Raw genomic sequence first — 14878 nt, 5'->3', positions numbered from 1 at the left:
TGGGTGTCTAGAAATCTGTGAGATGGTGCAGTTAAATGTACTCCCTCTGTCCCTCTCATTTGTTTACAGTTACTATTTTACTATTTTGGTATGTCCCTCTCATTTCTTTACGTTACTATAAATAGTAAGTTTTTTCCATCATTACACCCACTATCTTCATCCACTATCTCATATTTAACAATAAAAACTACTATTACACCCACTACTTTCCTCCACTATCTCAAATCTATTATTAAATATTGGTAGGTCCCACCACTTTACCCACTTTTCATCTAACTTTACTCATTTTTCATACATCGTCTTGGTCTCCGTGTCCCCCTCCAATGTAAACAATTGAGGGGGACGGAGGGAGTACTAATCATGTTCAAGTAGATCTAGGACTAGGAGAGTAGCTCTGCTAAATTCACGCGTAAAATGCGAGTTTTACGACCAGTTATTGACTAATCTACTGCTAGCATACCCAATTAGTTGTAGGGCTGTCGCTATATTTCCACTGTTATCGATCGCTATTACCAGGCTTTGACGCCTGCTACTTTGTTTCACATTAGTTTTGCGGGTATTAGAGCACCACTTACAAAGTGTGGCTTTCCAGAAATTTTGAAGGGGTTAAATATCAAAATAGTCATTGAAATTAAGGTCATATATCAATTTGCTTATTAATTTTAACAGGATATTTTTTTTATAATTATAATAATAATAAATATCAATCAAGTATATTTAAATTTTAGATCAACGAGTAAAAATATTATTTATAGAGTTTGACACGTTACTTTGGATAACTATCACACCCAATTAAAAAGTTATGACTTCCAACATTTATGACAGTATATTTAGATGTTATCAATTTTATTTACTATTTATTTTTTATTAAAACAAATAAAATATTAATATAATAAAAAATAAATGGTAAATAGACTTTATAAAATCTAAATATATTATCATAAATACTAGAAGTGATAACATTTTACTTGGTTGTGCTAGTATTCAAAAATAATGTGTCAAAATCTATAAATATTTTTTTTACTTCTTGAACTATGATTTGGAGGATATTAATTGTGACTTGAATGATCGAAATTAGACCCCGTTAAAATTAGTGAGCAAAGTGATACATGACCTACACTTCAGTGACCACTTTGATATTTAACCCTCAAATGAAGTGTTTAGTGTTTGCGCGTGAAAAGTTAAGTATAAGAAAAATAATTTTTAATTTATATATTTAACTAATATTTTTAAAATTTATAACTTATCGGATATGAAATTATGAATATAATAATAAATATCATCAACTATCTTTTAAAGTAATCTATACATTTTTGTAAAATCAAATTTAAAAAGAAATATGTCATTAAAAAATTTAAGATTTTCAAAATTCCAAATCCTTACTAAGTTATGATTTAACTTATAAATTCCTTATACAAACGGTACGAATAAACTACTTCTGCTTCGACCAAACAATTTTATACAAACGGTACGAATAAGCTGTTTCTGATTTATGCGTCCTGAAATTATAAAAAAAACCTCGACCAAACAGCCGTCATTTTAATACTTGTTTAAATATAAGTCGGGAGGGCTCGACACAAGCCCGACTATTAAAAGATTCAAAACTCCACTAGTGTCCAGAAATTATAAAAAGAAGCTCGACCAAAAAGCCCATCATTTTAATATTTGTTTAAACATAATTTGGGAGGGCTTGACACAAGCCCGGCTGTTACACAATCCGGTGATATTCAATCATATATTTAAATTATACTTGAAAATTCGATGATATTCAATTGATATTGTTTAAAATTCATTAAAATATGATAATATTTAAATGTTGATATATACTTTTTGGACATGATGAATTTTGGGATATTATTATGTGTATTATGAACTTTTTCAAATTTCATCAAAATCTTTAAAATTTTAAAGTATTATGCTGAAGTCTTGACGAATCTATATCAACTCTGTGATATTCTATTAAAAATCTGCGTAAAATCAAAATCAGATATAATTTATTATAATTTATAAATTAAAATAATTTATTAAAATCCCACTTAATACAACCCTTAAATTAATAATACTTTTGCGAACTAAAACTTCGAATATAGGGATATTTTATTTTAACAAAGATACCAAATTAATAACACCTGTTTGATTTTTTTCTAATTCAGTATTCTTTTATATTCACAAAACAATCAATACAATAATTTTGAGGGAAATCTACAAAACTACCTACCTTTTCTTTTATTGTTTTCAAAAATACTACCTTCCAGAATTATTTTTAAAAATACCTTTTCATAAATTTTTTTTTTCAAAAATACTGTTTGCAACTTTTGCAACCTCATTTGCAACTACAGGCGGCGCCAGCCGTGTTGCAACCTGATTTCAAATTCCAATTTTCAAATGTCATTTTCGACCTCATTTTCGGAATCGATATATATATATATATCGATTCCGAAAATGAGGTCGAAAATGACATTTGAAAACTGGAACTTGAAATCAGGATTTGCAATTGCATATATAGTTGCATATGGTTGTATTCAGTTGCATATAGTTGCATTCAGTTGATTCTATTGTAATCTAATGGCCCCGCCAGGGGCACACCATACATCTGTTGTTACTTACAGTTTTCAGTTGCATTTAGTTGCAACTGAGGTTGCAAAAGTTGCAACTGCAGTTGCAACCTCATTTGCAACTTTTGCAACCTCATTTACAACTATATATAGTTTTCAGTTGCATTTAGTTGCAACTGAGGTTGCAAATGAAGTTGCAACTGCAGTTGCAAAAGTTGCAACCGCAGTTGCAACTTCATTTGCAACCTCATTTGCAACTTTTGCAACTTACAGTTTTCAGTTGAACTAGTTGCAATTGCAGTTGCAACAGTTGCAACTTTCCATTTTTATTTGCAACTTTTGCAACCTCATTTGCAACTTTTGCAAACTCATTTGTAACTTTTGCAACCTCATTTGCAATTTTTACAGCTGCGCCGCCCAAGGTTGCAAATGAGGTTGCAAAAGTTGCAAATCGTATTTTTGGAAATTTTTTTTTATGAAAAGGTATTTTTAAAAAACAATGAAAAAGATGGTAGTATTTTTAAAAAAATAATTTTACAGATGGGTATTTTTAAAAAGATCCCATTTTAATTTAAAAATCTCTATTCCTTAATTTTTGTCCCCGTTACCGGTTCGCAGGCGAATGCCAAGAAAACGAACAAAAAGTCTTGCAATTATTACAGAAAACATAAAAAAGTTCGTAACTTTTACGTTGAATTGCCCCCCCACATAGGAGTTCACAGAAAAAACGAACCGTGGAGTTGTTCAACTCGGAAAAAGCCACTAACCACCATCTGGGCTTGAGTTTTTATTTATTTTTTTTACATTATTCAAGAAAAATATCTTGCTTTTCAGACCATAAAGAATACCCGTTTTGGATCCAAGCATATTTGGGCGTATTCTAACAGTTGAAGACTTGTAGTGATCTTTAAGTCCCATCCCCATCTGTTCTTCTTGGATCTATCCGCCTCGTCATTCTTGTGGGTATGTATATATTTGTGTGTATGATTTTGTTAAAGATTTTGCATGTTGTTGGAGATGTATTTACTAATTGCCTGCCTGATTTTGGATCTATACAGTTATGACTTTTATATCTGATTTTCTACTAGTGTTTAGTGATGTGAATTATGCTACTAATTAATTTTTTATGTTAGTTGAGTTTTTGAGGTAGAATAGAGCTGGATTTTGAAAGGGCTATGAGATTTTAATTGTAATGCTGTTTTTGTGATTTGTGAGGATTGTGATTATGCTAGTAACTGATGCTTCTTTACGGTCGATTGAGTGGTTGGTGGAAGCTAGATGTTTGAGTAACTATTTGAAGTACGAGGGAATGCTTTTGTTGTCGAGAAATTGAATTTTTTTATCCTGATGGAAATGGGATGTGACCTTGAATCATATACACAATGCACCTATTTTATATGATTTCTGCTGCTAACAACTCATGTGTAACCTTTATGCTAAGACCGAAAAAATTCACTTGATATACAACTCATAAGTTCATGTAGAACTATCTCTGTTAGCCCTCTAATTGCAGAATTGAGCAATATTGTATGATAGTTGGGGTTGGAATCTGACGCAGGTTCTTTCATTGTTGATAGTTTTTGCCCTTTAAAATTATGCGTACCTTAAGTTCTCAGTTTTCATTTCACATTCTATGCCATTTTTACCAAGCTTGGTGCTGATATAATTGAACTTAATTTGAAAGATCTTTCTTATCAATTGTCAAATTTAGGAATCAATTATTTTTAGTTTTGTTGGCAAGATTGATGATTGGTTAATGTCTGTAACTGCAAACCAAGATAGAAACAATCATTTACCTCAAATTCTCACCATATGGGATGCTGATTACTGTACTATTCTGTTAAGAGCTCTTGTAAGAATGTCCTTAGGATCTGGAGTGTTTTGGGAACATAAAAGTAGAGAGCATAGAGTTGAATGAATCAGAGAGAGAGACTAGAGAGATGAATAATTTATAGAAGAAGATTGTTTAGAGAAAGAGTTTGGCGGTTTCTTTCTGGAGTTCCCTTTTATGTGTTAATTAAAGCACAAATAAAAAAGAGTTGCATCATTACTATCTCTATACACTCCCATATTCAATGTATTATATTTTTTAATATGCAAGACCTTGGACTACGACTCATAACTGTGCCAAGACCAATGGAGAGCCCCTAACACAGTGCACTACCCACTGCTGTAAGAAATCCCACTCGGTTGCTACTTGACAATATTTGTTGCTTGGGTGAAGAATTAGCAGAAATCTGTACCTATGCAATGCCTTAAAAGTTGTTATTTCTACGGCACTATAAGCAACTGGAACATTAGTACAATTTTTAGTGGTATACTGACAAGCTGTTGGTCATCCGTCATCTTGAACCTCAAATTCTTTGGACTTTTTTAGTAAAATATTGTAAAGAACTAAATGAAATGAAGCCCATCACTTTTTTCTCCTTTTTGAAGTGGATTATAAAATATATAGTTGAAAAGTGTAGATGACTTCTGTGTACATTAAACATGATATTGAAGTTGATATACTGGTCAAGGCTACATTCCTGTTTAATTTATGAACTTTTATACCCTACTGTGATTTTTAGTGGTTAGGAGTTAGTGATCTAGACAACGGGTGTGATGATCGATTAGGCCCCTCTTAAACAGTGCCTGATATACTGGCTTGTTAGGATACTAAACAGGGAAATAAGTTTTATGTATCTATTTATAGCAAAATATAATAAGCTGGTTAATTGGTTTATGTTCACAAGTAATTATGCCTATGTCATAAATATATCTATCTATCAATCTATATATATATATATCTATATATATATATATATAGATATGTATGTATGTATGTATGTATATGAGTCTTGTTTAATTTGTGTTGTTTTTTCACAAAAAATTAAAAAATCAAGCTACATCTAACCAGAGTTCACCTAATGTTCAAGTTGATAGTCACTTGTGAAACCCTAAATTAATAATAAAGTACGTATATAATATAATTAATAAATTAATTAAATAATCAACTGATAATTCGAATCCGGGGCAATATCCACTGAACTTTAGCTAGTGATTCTGTATATCAAATTTGAATTTAAAATTACAAATAAATGTGAAAATCATGAGGCGTTTTGCTGTATTAAAAAACTATAGTTTTGATGTACACTAAACTCAACTATACTGTCAGAATGTTTTTTTGTAAAATAATACTTTGAAACTCTCTGTTACATCATATCCACTCAAACTCTTAATCTGCCTTATTGTTCGTACAAATAGAAAAATATTAGACGGTCTGTCTATTAACTGTTTGGGACTGTCATGCATCTTTTGGCTATTGATCACTTAAGGGTGCTAAGAGTTTTTTTTTTTTTTTTTTCTGGTCTTGTGAATATCTAACTGACTACAATTTTATTACGCTCTTCCTGCAGATTTTAATATAAGCACTTTTTATTGCTGCGAGTCCTGCTACTTAATCTACTAGCTCAGCCATGAAAGTGGTAATTGATCTGTTGACATATTGGGTGTCATAAATCCTAGGATAAATTGTTACCTTGCCTGATGGTTCTAAGTTTCTGCAAATATGACATTCAGTAGATTTGCAGATAGTGTTTCTGCTGCAGTAAGTAGATTGGCTGCCACAAAGTCTGCTACTGCTTCATATTTTCAACAAGGATTGACGCCATTGACTGGTTCTCCACGTGGTTCTGGTTTCTCCAGATTTGGGAAAAAGAAGTTTTTGAGACTGTCCTCATCCCTGCAAGATTTCTCTGAATATAGTCAACTTGATACTGAAGATGGAAATCTTAATTCTGAAATTAATAGAAGTTCAATCTACACCAAGCCTCTTTCTTCTTCACAGAGAGAAAATGGCGGGGCAAGTTTTTCAAAGGAGAAGCCAAACCCCGGAACCCCTTCTACACAAAAGAAGTGGGTTCGAGTGATCTTGGTCCTTTCGTGCTTGGTTTTTTTGGCAGTTCTTTTGATTATGGCACAATTTTTTTATTTTAAATGGTCTAGAGCATCACCCCAGTACTATGTTATTTTTGATTGTGGTAGCACAGGGACACGGGCTTTTTTATATAGGGCATCTGCTAATCACAAAAAAGCAGGCGGCCTTCCAATTTTGTTGAGTTCCCTTCCAGAAGCCCTTCCAAGTAAACCTAATTCTCAGAGTGGGCGGGCTTACAATCGAATGGAGACTGAACCTGGATTTGATAAACTGGTGCATAATGTATCAGGCTTGAGGGGAGCAATAAAACCGCTAATAAAATGGGCAGAGAAACAAATCCCTAAGCACGCACATAAGACCACTTCTCTATTCCTTTATGCCACAGCAGGTGTGCGCAGGCTGCCAAGCGCCGACTCAGAGTGGCTTCTTAACAATGCATGGTTCATTATGAAGAATTCATCTTTTTTGTGCCGTAGAGAGTGGGTAAAAATTATCAGCGGGATGGAGGAAGCATATTATGGATGGATTGCTCTAAATCTTCACAAAGGGGTTTTGGGGGCTATACCTAAAAGGGAAACTTTTGGTGCACTTGACTTGGGTGGCTCCTCGTTGCAGGTTACATTTGAGAGCGAGGAAGATTTCCATAACGAGACTAGTTTACAGCTCAGCATCGGTCCTGTCAACCATTATCTAAATGCCTATTCATTATCAGGCTATGGTCTGAATGATGCTTTTGAAAAGTCTGTGGTTCATCTACTTAAGAGGACTCCAAAGATTAGTTATGCAGATCTAGCAAGTGGAAAAATTGTTATCAAACATCCATGCTTGCATTCCGGGTACAAAGAGAAGTACAGTTGCTCTCAGTGCACCTCCGCTATCCAGAATGTTGGCAGTCCCACAATTGAAGAGAAGAAAATTGGTAAAAGTGGAAAATCTGGCGTATCTGTACAACTAGTTGGTGCTCCAAAATGGGAAGAGTGCAGTCGACTTGGAAAAATTGCTGTGAATCTGTCCGTATGGTCCGATCAGAGTCCAGGAATTGATTGTGAGATGCATCCTTGTGCTCTTCCAGATAATCTGCCTCGTCCTCATGGCCAATTTTATGGAATTTCTGGGTTTTATGTTGTGTATCGGTTTTTCAATTTGACTTCTGATGCTGCACTTGATGATGTGTTAGAGAAAGGCCGGGAATTTTGTGAAAAACCTTGGGACACTGCAAAGAAGAGTGTTGCACCTCAGCCCTATATAGAACAGTATTGCTTCAGGGCACCTTACATTGTTTTTCTTTTGAGAGAGGGTTTACACATAACAGATAGCAATGTAATCATTGGTTCTGGAAGTATTACCTGGACACTAGGGGTTGCTCTTATGGAAGCTGGAAAAGCATTTACGACTAAAATAGACTTTCAGAGTTATGAAGTTCTGCGGAGAATGATTAATCCATCTATTTTCTTTGCCATTCTGTTCGCTTCTATTTTTGTCTTCGCTTGTGCATGGTTATGTGTGAGCAATTGGACTGTAAGATTTTTTCGCAGGTCATATCTCCCCATATTTAGGCAGAACAATAGCTCGAGCACTTCTATACTCAATATTCCAGCTACTTTTCGGTTCCAACGATGGAATGCTATGAATTCAGGTACTATTCTGCACTATCTTAACCTCTCCAAATAATGAATATTGAAAAGGATAGTTCAGTTTCATTAGTATTAGGACAAAATCGTTCTTCTGGCAGAGGTATATATCAAATAATACGGTCCATTTATTAAAATATCAATCGAGGAATTTTGAGATTAGATAATCTGGACACTGTACAGTATATACACAGATTATACTGGCAACATATGCACACATGTCAATCACATGTAACGTTTTATTATGAGATTTTTTTTTCCAAGTAGCAAATAAAAAACGTAATGTAAAGAAATGAAATGAAAAGAAAGGTCCTAAAAGAGAGGTCTGTTATGTGCAAAACTAAAAATCCCATCCTATAAAGAGGCAGCCATATTAAAAAGCAATGGAAAGGCAGGAAAGTTAACTTTTTACTTGTGAAGATCAAGTTCTCATCATTGAGAATTATGTTTCCCTTAATGTTGAAGAATTTAGTCCATAAGAAAACTCTAGCTTTGCGAAGATATTTTAATGTTGGTAGAATTGCTTTTCTCAATACTTGGATTAAATATTAAAATGTTGTATATTTAATAATCATACCTTATTAAAGTGCTTAGAAAGGTTTTCTTGCCAGGATATACTTCACCAGTTATCTGTAGTGCGCACAATGAGAACACGATCACATAGATGATTTCAAATGCTAGGTCACTTTGGAACATGTAGTAAATTAAGACTATGCTCTTTCCTATATGTTAGGAATTGTACATTTTTGACTCCCTCAATTTTTTGTTGGTTTTATCATTCATATCATACATGTTTTGGTTTTTATGTATGATTAGCCATGATTAAGAAACCATGTTCAATCAATTTACCTTCTCTTTCAGTTATATGTTTTTTTTTTATAAAAGATATACAATGTTTGATACTACAGTCGCATAATTTGACCATATCGGGCTGTGTTAAATATAGGGGATGGAAAAGTTAAAATGCCTCTAAGTCCAGTTGCAAGTGGTCAATATAGGCCATTTGGATCCCCATATGACTTTGGTGGTGGTATTGAGCTCACTGAATCTTCCTTGTACTCATCCTCGAGCAGTGTTGCACATAGTTATTCTTCAGGTAGCTTGGGGCAGATGCAATTTGACAGCGGTAGCATGGGTTCCTTTTGGTCACCTCACAGAAGTCAGATGCGTCTCCAAAGTAGGAGGTCACAATCACGGGAAGACCTAAGTTCTTCGCTGGCTGAAGCTCATTTAGGAAAGGCCTAAGCAACATCTCTAATTGATAGAATATATTTCAGGCTGAGCCTGTTCATAATCCAACCCAGAACTAAAGACCTTGTACATTGATATAAAGTGCATCTTGATCCTTGCCAGAGTTTTACTTCACAGATTGATTTGCGACAATGACCTTGGTCCCGAGCTAAGGTCGCAGATGAGAAGTTATTACAAAAGCTGAGACAACAAATGTGAAAATGACAGAGGAGAATATATGTTATGGGAAGACACCAAGGAAGGTGGTGGCCTTATTCGGGTTAGTTTAGTTTGGCATCTGATTTCAACACGGCTGTTCATGCCCTAGAATGTTGATACAGGAAGACTTCAGTTTTTAGTCTTTATTACCCCATTGTATTTTAGGTTTTGCAGCCTTGCAAGAGAATACTAGTGTGCAGATTACAATTTTAGTTAAAGTTAGGGAAGATCAGCTGACTAGCCGTTGTCAGAACCCCGGACTCTCATAAGGGTTGAAGCTAGAATTGTGATTGTTGCCTTTTGCAGAGCTGCATATCGTTCAAACCTGACTGCAATGAGATCAAAGCCCGTGCCCTCCGCCAAGAACCCAAATTGATGACAGTGGCCTAGAGATTTTGATGCAATAACGTGATATTCCTTTTACTTTTCATGATTTACACTGATAGGTGATGGTATAAATTCTCTTCACATAAAAGTTTATATCATGTACGATGGAGTTGAGGGGACGACAAAAACATTACATTACACATGCTGTATGGAATAGATTGTAAATATTTTTATACTAATAAAACAAGAACAAGCAACTCAAGACATGCGAGGAAGTAATATGAACGAATTCGATGCATTTGGGTTTAGATTGGATTTAAGTAAATCTAAACTCAAATAAATTAAACTCAAATCTATATTTTTCTGTGAGGGAAGTAATTTGTTTTTTTGTGTGTGTGACTAATATGGATTATAGCCTTACAATTTGAATATCTGTTTTAAGATATTTTCGAGATGAGTCAGAGTCGAATCAAGGACTTGGGCTAACAGAGGATGTCCTGGTTCAGTAGAGGATAAACCCTTAATCACTAATGTTGTGTTTGGTTAGGGTGAATGATTCTGGAAGGAATGAAATGAAAAATGAACTATATTATTGACAATTGTTAAGAAATTTCATTTCTTCTTCCTTTCCATTCCTTACCTCATGTGCTAGATATCACACATTCAATTTGAGATAGAATGCTTCATTCTCTCCTATTCTCAATTTCTTCACAAATCTTATCATAGCAATTTTGCACTCTCTCAAATTTTTTCCAAAACTTTCTTCCTATCTCTGTTAGTTTCAAATATCTTTACTCATTTCATTTCATTTCATTCCATTCTCACCAATCAAACACAACATAAGGAGTTGCAAGGGTTGGAGATGCTCTGAGTAAACAAGAAAGAAGAGTAATATCTCAGACCTTCTCAGAATAAATAGTACGACACATCAAAGTTAATCTACCATCAACATCATCTCTAAGCAAACAAACAATAATCCTACATAGAGATACTTAAGTAACGAACATCGTTCAACAATAATCCTATAGAGAGATACTCAAGTAACGAACAGCGTTCATGAGCAGCACAAGAGAACCGAAATGAGTCTGATTTTACATCAAGCAGCACCTCCTTCATTGAGGAGCATCTTATCAAAATGCCAAACACCTGCAAATCCAGCAGAACTTATTTTTACAAATTAATACAGGCCAGCTAATGTATTATTTGGTAATTTTCGTTTGAGGATTCTTACCATGTCCTTTGCCCACTCTTCTTAGCTGTGCAACATATTCCGAGACCCTCTTGATAACTTTCACCTTGATTAAAGACCAACAAAAACGGGAAGACTTTATGTATGTGTTTGGTGCTTTCACCTTAAACTCTAGTTTTGGAAGAAAATAAATGCAGAAAATCTGTTTCCTACCTGGTGCCTCAGATAACGATTTTGCACAAAATCAGCCATTTGGGCGTCCTTGTTCTTAACTGCCACCTAATTTCACAATTAGAAGTATGTCCACAATCAGTCAAGGTACTTAATAAGTGTTGAAATGAAACGAATCTTAATCAGCCTACTTGGCGAGCAAATATGCAAGTTTGAATTGTTTTCTTGCTGCTGATTATTATCAAATTCCGCTACTAGTTTGATCAGAGACTCCGTTTTAGTCTAATAATCCCTTTGGTGATGAACAATACTAATTAAGTTATGATCAAAATTGATTAATTATTTATGGATCGTATTGATTTCTAAAATACACCATATTGTACTCATGAACTACATGGTATTGATCTGAACATATCGAATATTACAAAATTATGTCACAATAGGTAAAAGAAGAATGTACCTTGTGCAGATGTTGAAGTTTTTCGTTGGCTAGTTTCTGCAAGGACAATGCGAGCTCCATTGCTACAACACAGGAAGAAAATATAAGAGCTAGACATAAAGCTAATGGGTCTTTTCTGTAGATTCACTACTAAATTCTCATATGTAACATCAATATAAACATACCATATAGTGCATCTCCCTTTTCTGCATGATCAAACTCAGTTAGTGGCATTATGATAGACTGTAACTTCACTTTCCCCCCACATTTATTCTATAGATGATTATGCAACAAAAGTTGAATGGGAAAATAGATTTTTTTGTCACCAAACTTATTATGTTTTTGAGAAACTTACCACTCAACTAAATTTTTTTTCCTTTCAGTCACTGATGTTAGGTTCGGAATTTTTTTCGCCACTAAAGTTAGGTTCGGATTTGATTATTACCATTATATTAATTTTTTGTAGTATTATTAAAATATAGTGATAACCTGTAATATTTTGATGATTTGATATATGTCTATTTTTATATATAGTACTTTTATGTACCCAAGATCGTTTATCTTCGGTGATAAGAGTTAAACACGCATTTTACGGTTTCTAAAAGTGTACTCTCATAAATTATTTTATTTTTTCTTCCGAATAAAAATTTAGTGTTTGAATTTTTACACGCAAAAAGAAAATCTCATAAATCATCGAAGATTAAGTTTTCCTCTCTATTTATTTATCTATCTTGAAAATTATAATAAGATAAAGTTATTAAAAATTATAAGGATAAATTTAAGAGAGATTTTAGGCTGAACTAGGTGATTGAAACTTTAATAGTTAAAGATGATGCATCGTATCACTCAATTAGATTTTATTTTATCATGGAGAGCATAAATTATTTGAAGTCATTGATTCCATACTGATGATTTAATGAATTTCTAAAATTCTAATTACGGTTTTCCTGATTTTAATATTATATCACCTCATTTTATGTTATTATTGCTATATACAAAGATATAAACATACATCATATTATCAAAAAATTATATACTATAACTATGTATTAATGATGCTACAAAAAATTATTACAATGCTAATAATCATATCCGAACCTAAGTTAGTGACTAAAAACAAATCCAAACCTAACATCAGTGACTAAAAGGAAAAAAAATTTAGTTGAGTGGCAAGTTTCTAAAAACATAATAAGTTCAGTGACAAAAAAATCGATTTTCCCAAGTTGAATTTCTAAGTCCATTATACATAAAGAAAACAAGGTAGCATTAGAAGAAAGTAGCATCTGTGCAATTTTTTAAATGACCTGATACTCCATGAACTGTTCAGCTTGATCTCTCTCTTCGGCACTGGATTCTTTAAAATATCTGTTGGGTTGGGAGAATCACTAAAACAGATTACAGAAGCGTAGATTGAAAAATTAAGTTATGAATTAGGCTCCAACAGAGTGTTTTAGGACTCCTGATTCTACCTGGCAAAACCTTTCAGGGCAACATTGTCTCGATCAAAGTAAACAAACATGGCATGATACACATAAGAAAGATTGTATTCAACACTGAAAAAGCCAACAACAGGTAATTGTTAATTCAATATTGGATCGGAATCCCGGTACCTGACATATGTACACAGCATACGGTTTAGCCGGAAAAAAACGCTGTACAGACTAACGAGCGGTTTTTTCCTGCCAAACCTATACTACATTCGTATGTCCTGGACCAGCCGCCTTGGCAACCGTTCAATCAAATAATTAGACAGAAGGTAAATATATTTAAAAAACATCGAGTTACATGTGATCACTAAAGGACAAACAATAAAACATAATAGACATTAAAATATAAAAGAACAAACTTGATCTGATCGTTGATGACAGACTCGGAGTCATCAGAGTAGTTGTGGCGAGCCAGAGAAAGATGAGGAGCCGTCGGAAGAAGCATGAGCTCCTTGTTAACTCGTTGAAATGGTTCAAAAACAAACCCTGTCAAGGCCTTATTGCTCGCATGCTTTGAAGCTGAGCAAGCCACTACTGACCCCTTATGTTGTTTCGCCGAGGAATCAAGGTGACTGAGTCTGGTACCAAAGTTTAGCAAAGATAAAGCCGGAGTTGCAGCTCCGAGAATCATGATTACACAGGGGAGGGTTGAATGATGAGGGGAGATGGGATATACATATCCATTTACATGATGATAATATATAATTTACAACGCCACACGCACTACTATTTTTGGCTCCAAGCAGAGGTGGTTTTAGCTGACGCTCTTTTTTGACTAGGCGAGTTTCGGTTACTAAATGAAAACTCGCAATTTTTTTTTCGAAATATTGGTGTCATCTTATCCTTTTGATACAAATTTTCAAGTTGAGAATTTCAAATTATTTTTTTATAAATCACATCACATGTTCTTCTATATAAACAATAGACAGAAGAATGATTTTCTCAAAATAAAAGACTTTAATAATTAGTTTAATATTTAAATTATTTATAATTGATAAATCAACAATCATCAATCATCAATATATACTTATATAAAGGATAAACTAAGAGCGTGTAGGTGGCGCCTCTCAGATAAATCCGTCTTATTTTTCTAATTTTCTGTAATTTTTGGATGAAAAATATCAAACATAAAAACTATCTTTTTTTTTGTTGCAAAAAAATTGATATGATATATATTTTGACATAAATTATCTGATTGTGTTTCAGATTATTTGTGAAATATAATAGTTTGCAAGTTTTTTAATCTGATTCTGTTTCAGATTATTTATGAAATATAATAGTTTGTAAATTTTTTAATTTGATTCTATTTCAGATTATTTAAATATTATTTAAATATGGACATATCTCTCACCTATAAATACCCCGCAGGGTTTCAATACCGAGGGGCGTGTGGAGGCGGCTTTCCAAACACACGACACTCTCTCTCAATACCACAGCACGAGCGAGAGAGACATGGAGCCCTTTTTTCGCATCGCCGCAATTAGCCTAACGGATGATTACAATAACTTGTTTTGGTTAAGGGTTGATCACCCAGATTATTGGAGGGTAGATAAAACTGATTACTGTGAACATTCGCACACCAATTCAGGTCGGACTTGTTCTTTCTTTACAAATTCTGTGGATTTGAAGCATAATGGTATAAGTTTTTGCAATTATCCTCGCTTTTGCCCTAGTGTGTCTATTGGATCCACCGTTTATTGTGTTGGTGGTG

The 14878-nt window shown here is 33.8% G+C and overlaps 2 protein-coding genes across 3 annotated transcripts; one reads left to right on the top strand and one right to left on the bottom strand.

Moving 5' to 3' along the window:
• Positions 1-3221: 3221 nt before the first annotated feature.
• On the top strand, positions 3222-10145 carry LOC108196504 (probable apyrase 7). 2 transcript variants are annotated; one of them, XM_064081245.1, is made up of 3 exons: positions 3222-3514; positions 5954-8110; positions 9052-10145. In XM_064081245.1, exons 2-3 carry the CDS (start codon positions 6106-6108, stop codon positions 9348-9350), a joined length of 2304 nt encoding a protein of 767 aa, XP_063937315.1. In that variant the 5' UTR covers positions 3222-3514; positions 5954-6105; the 3' UTR covers positions 9351-10145. The 2 variants fall into 2 exon arrangements, with proteins under 2 accessions (XP_063937315.1, XP_017219295.1); XM_017363806.2 differs by having other exon boundaries at positions 3222-3518.
• A 619-nt stretch (positions 10146-10764) lies between these two features.
• Positions 10765-13918, bottom strand: LOC108195236 (ferritin-2, chloroplastic). The gene is made up of 8 exons (XM_017362191.2): positions 13527-13918; positions 13150-13233; positions 12985-13045; positions 11866-11953; positions 11702-11763; positions 11284-11349; positions 11113-11176; positions 10765-11027 (listed from the first exon to the last, which is right to left on the bottom strand). Exons 1-8 carry the CDS (start codon positions 13796-13798, stop codon positions 10978-10980), a joined length of 747 nt encoding a protein of 248 aa, XP_017217680.1. The 5' UTR covers positions 13799-13918; the 3' UTR covers positions 10765-10977.
• Positions 13919-14878: the final 960 nt, after the last annotated feature.

This window comes from Daucus carota, chromosome 7 (genome assembly GCF_001625215.2).
Source record: "Daucus carota subsp. sativus chromosome 7, DH1 v3.0, whole genome shotgun sequence".
Taxonomy (NCBI): domain Eukaryota; kingdom Viridiplantae; phylum Streptophyta; class Magnoliopsida; order Apiales; family Apiaceae; genus Daucus; species Daucus carota.
The sequence above is the reverse complement of the archived record's forward strand: the minus strand, read 5'-3'. Positions and strand labels throughout refer to the sequence as shown.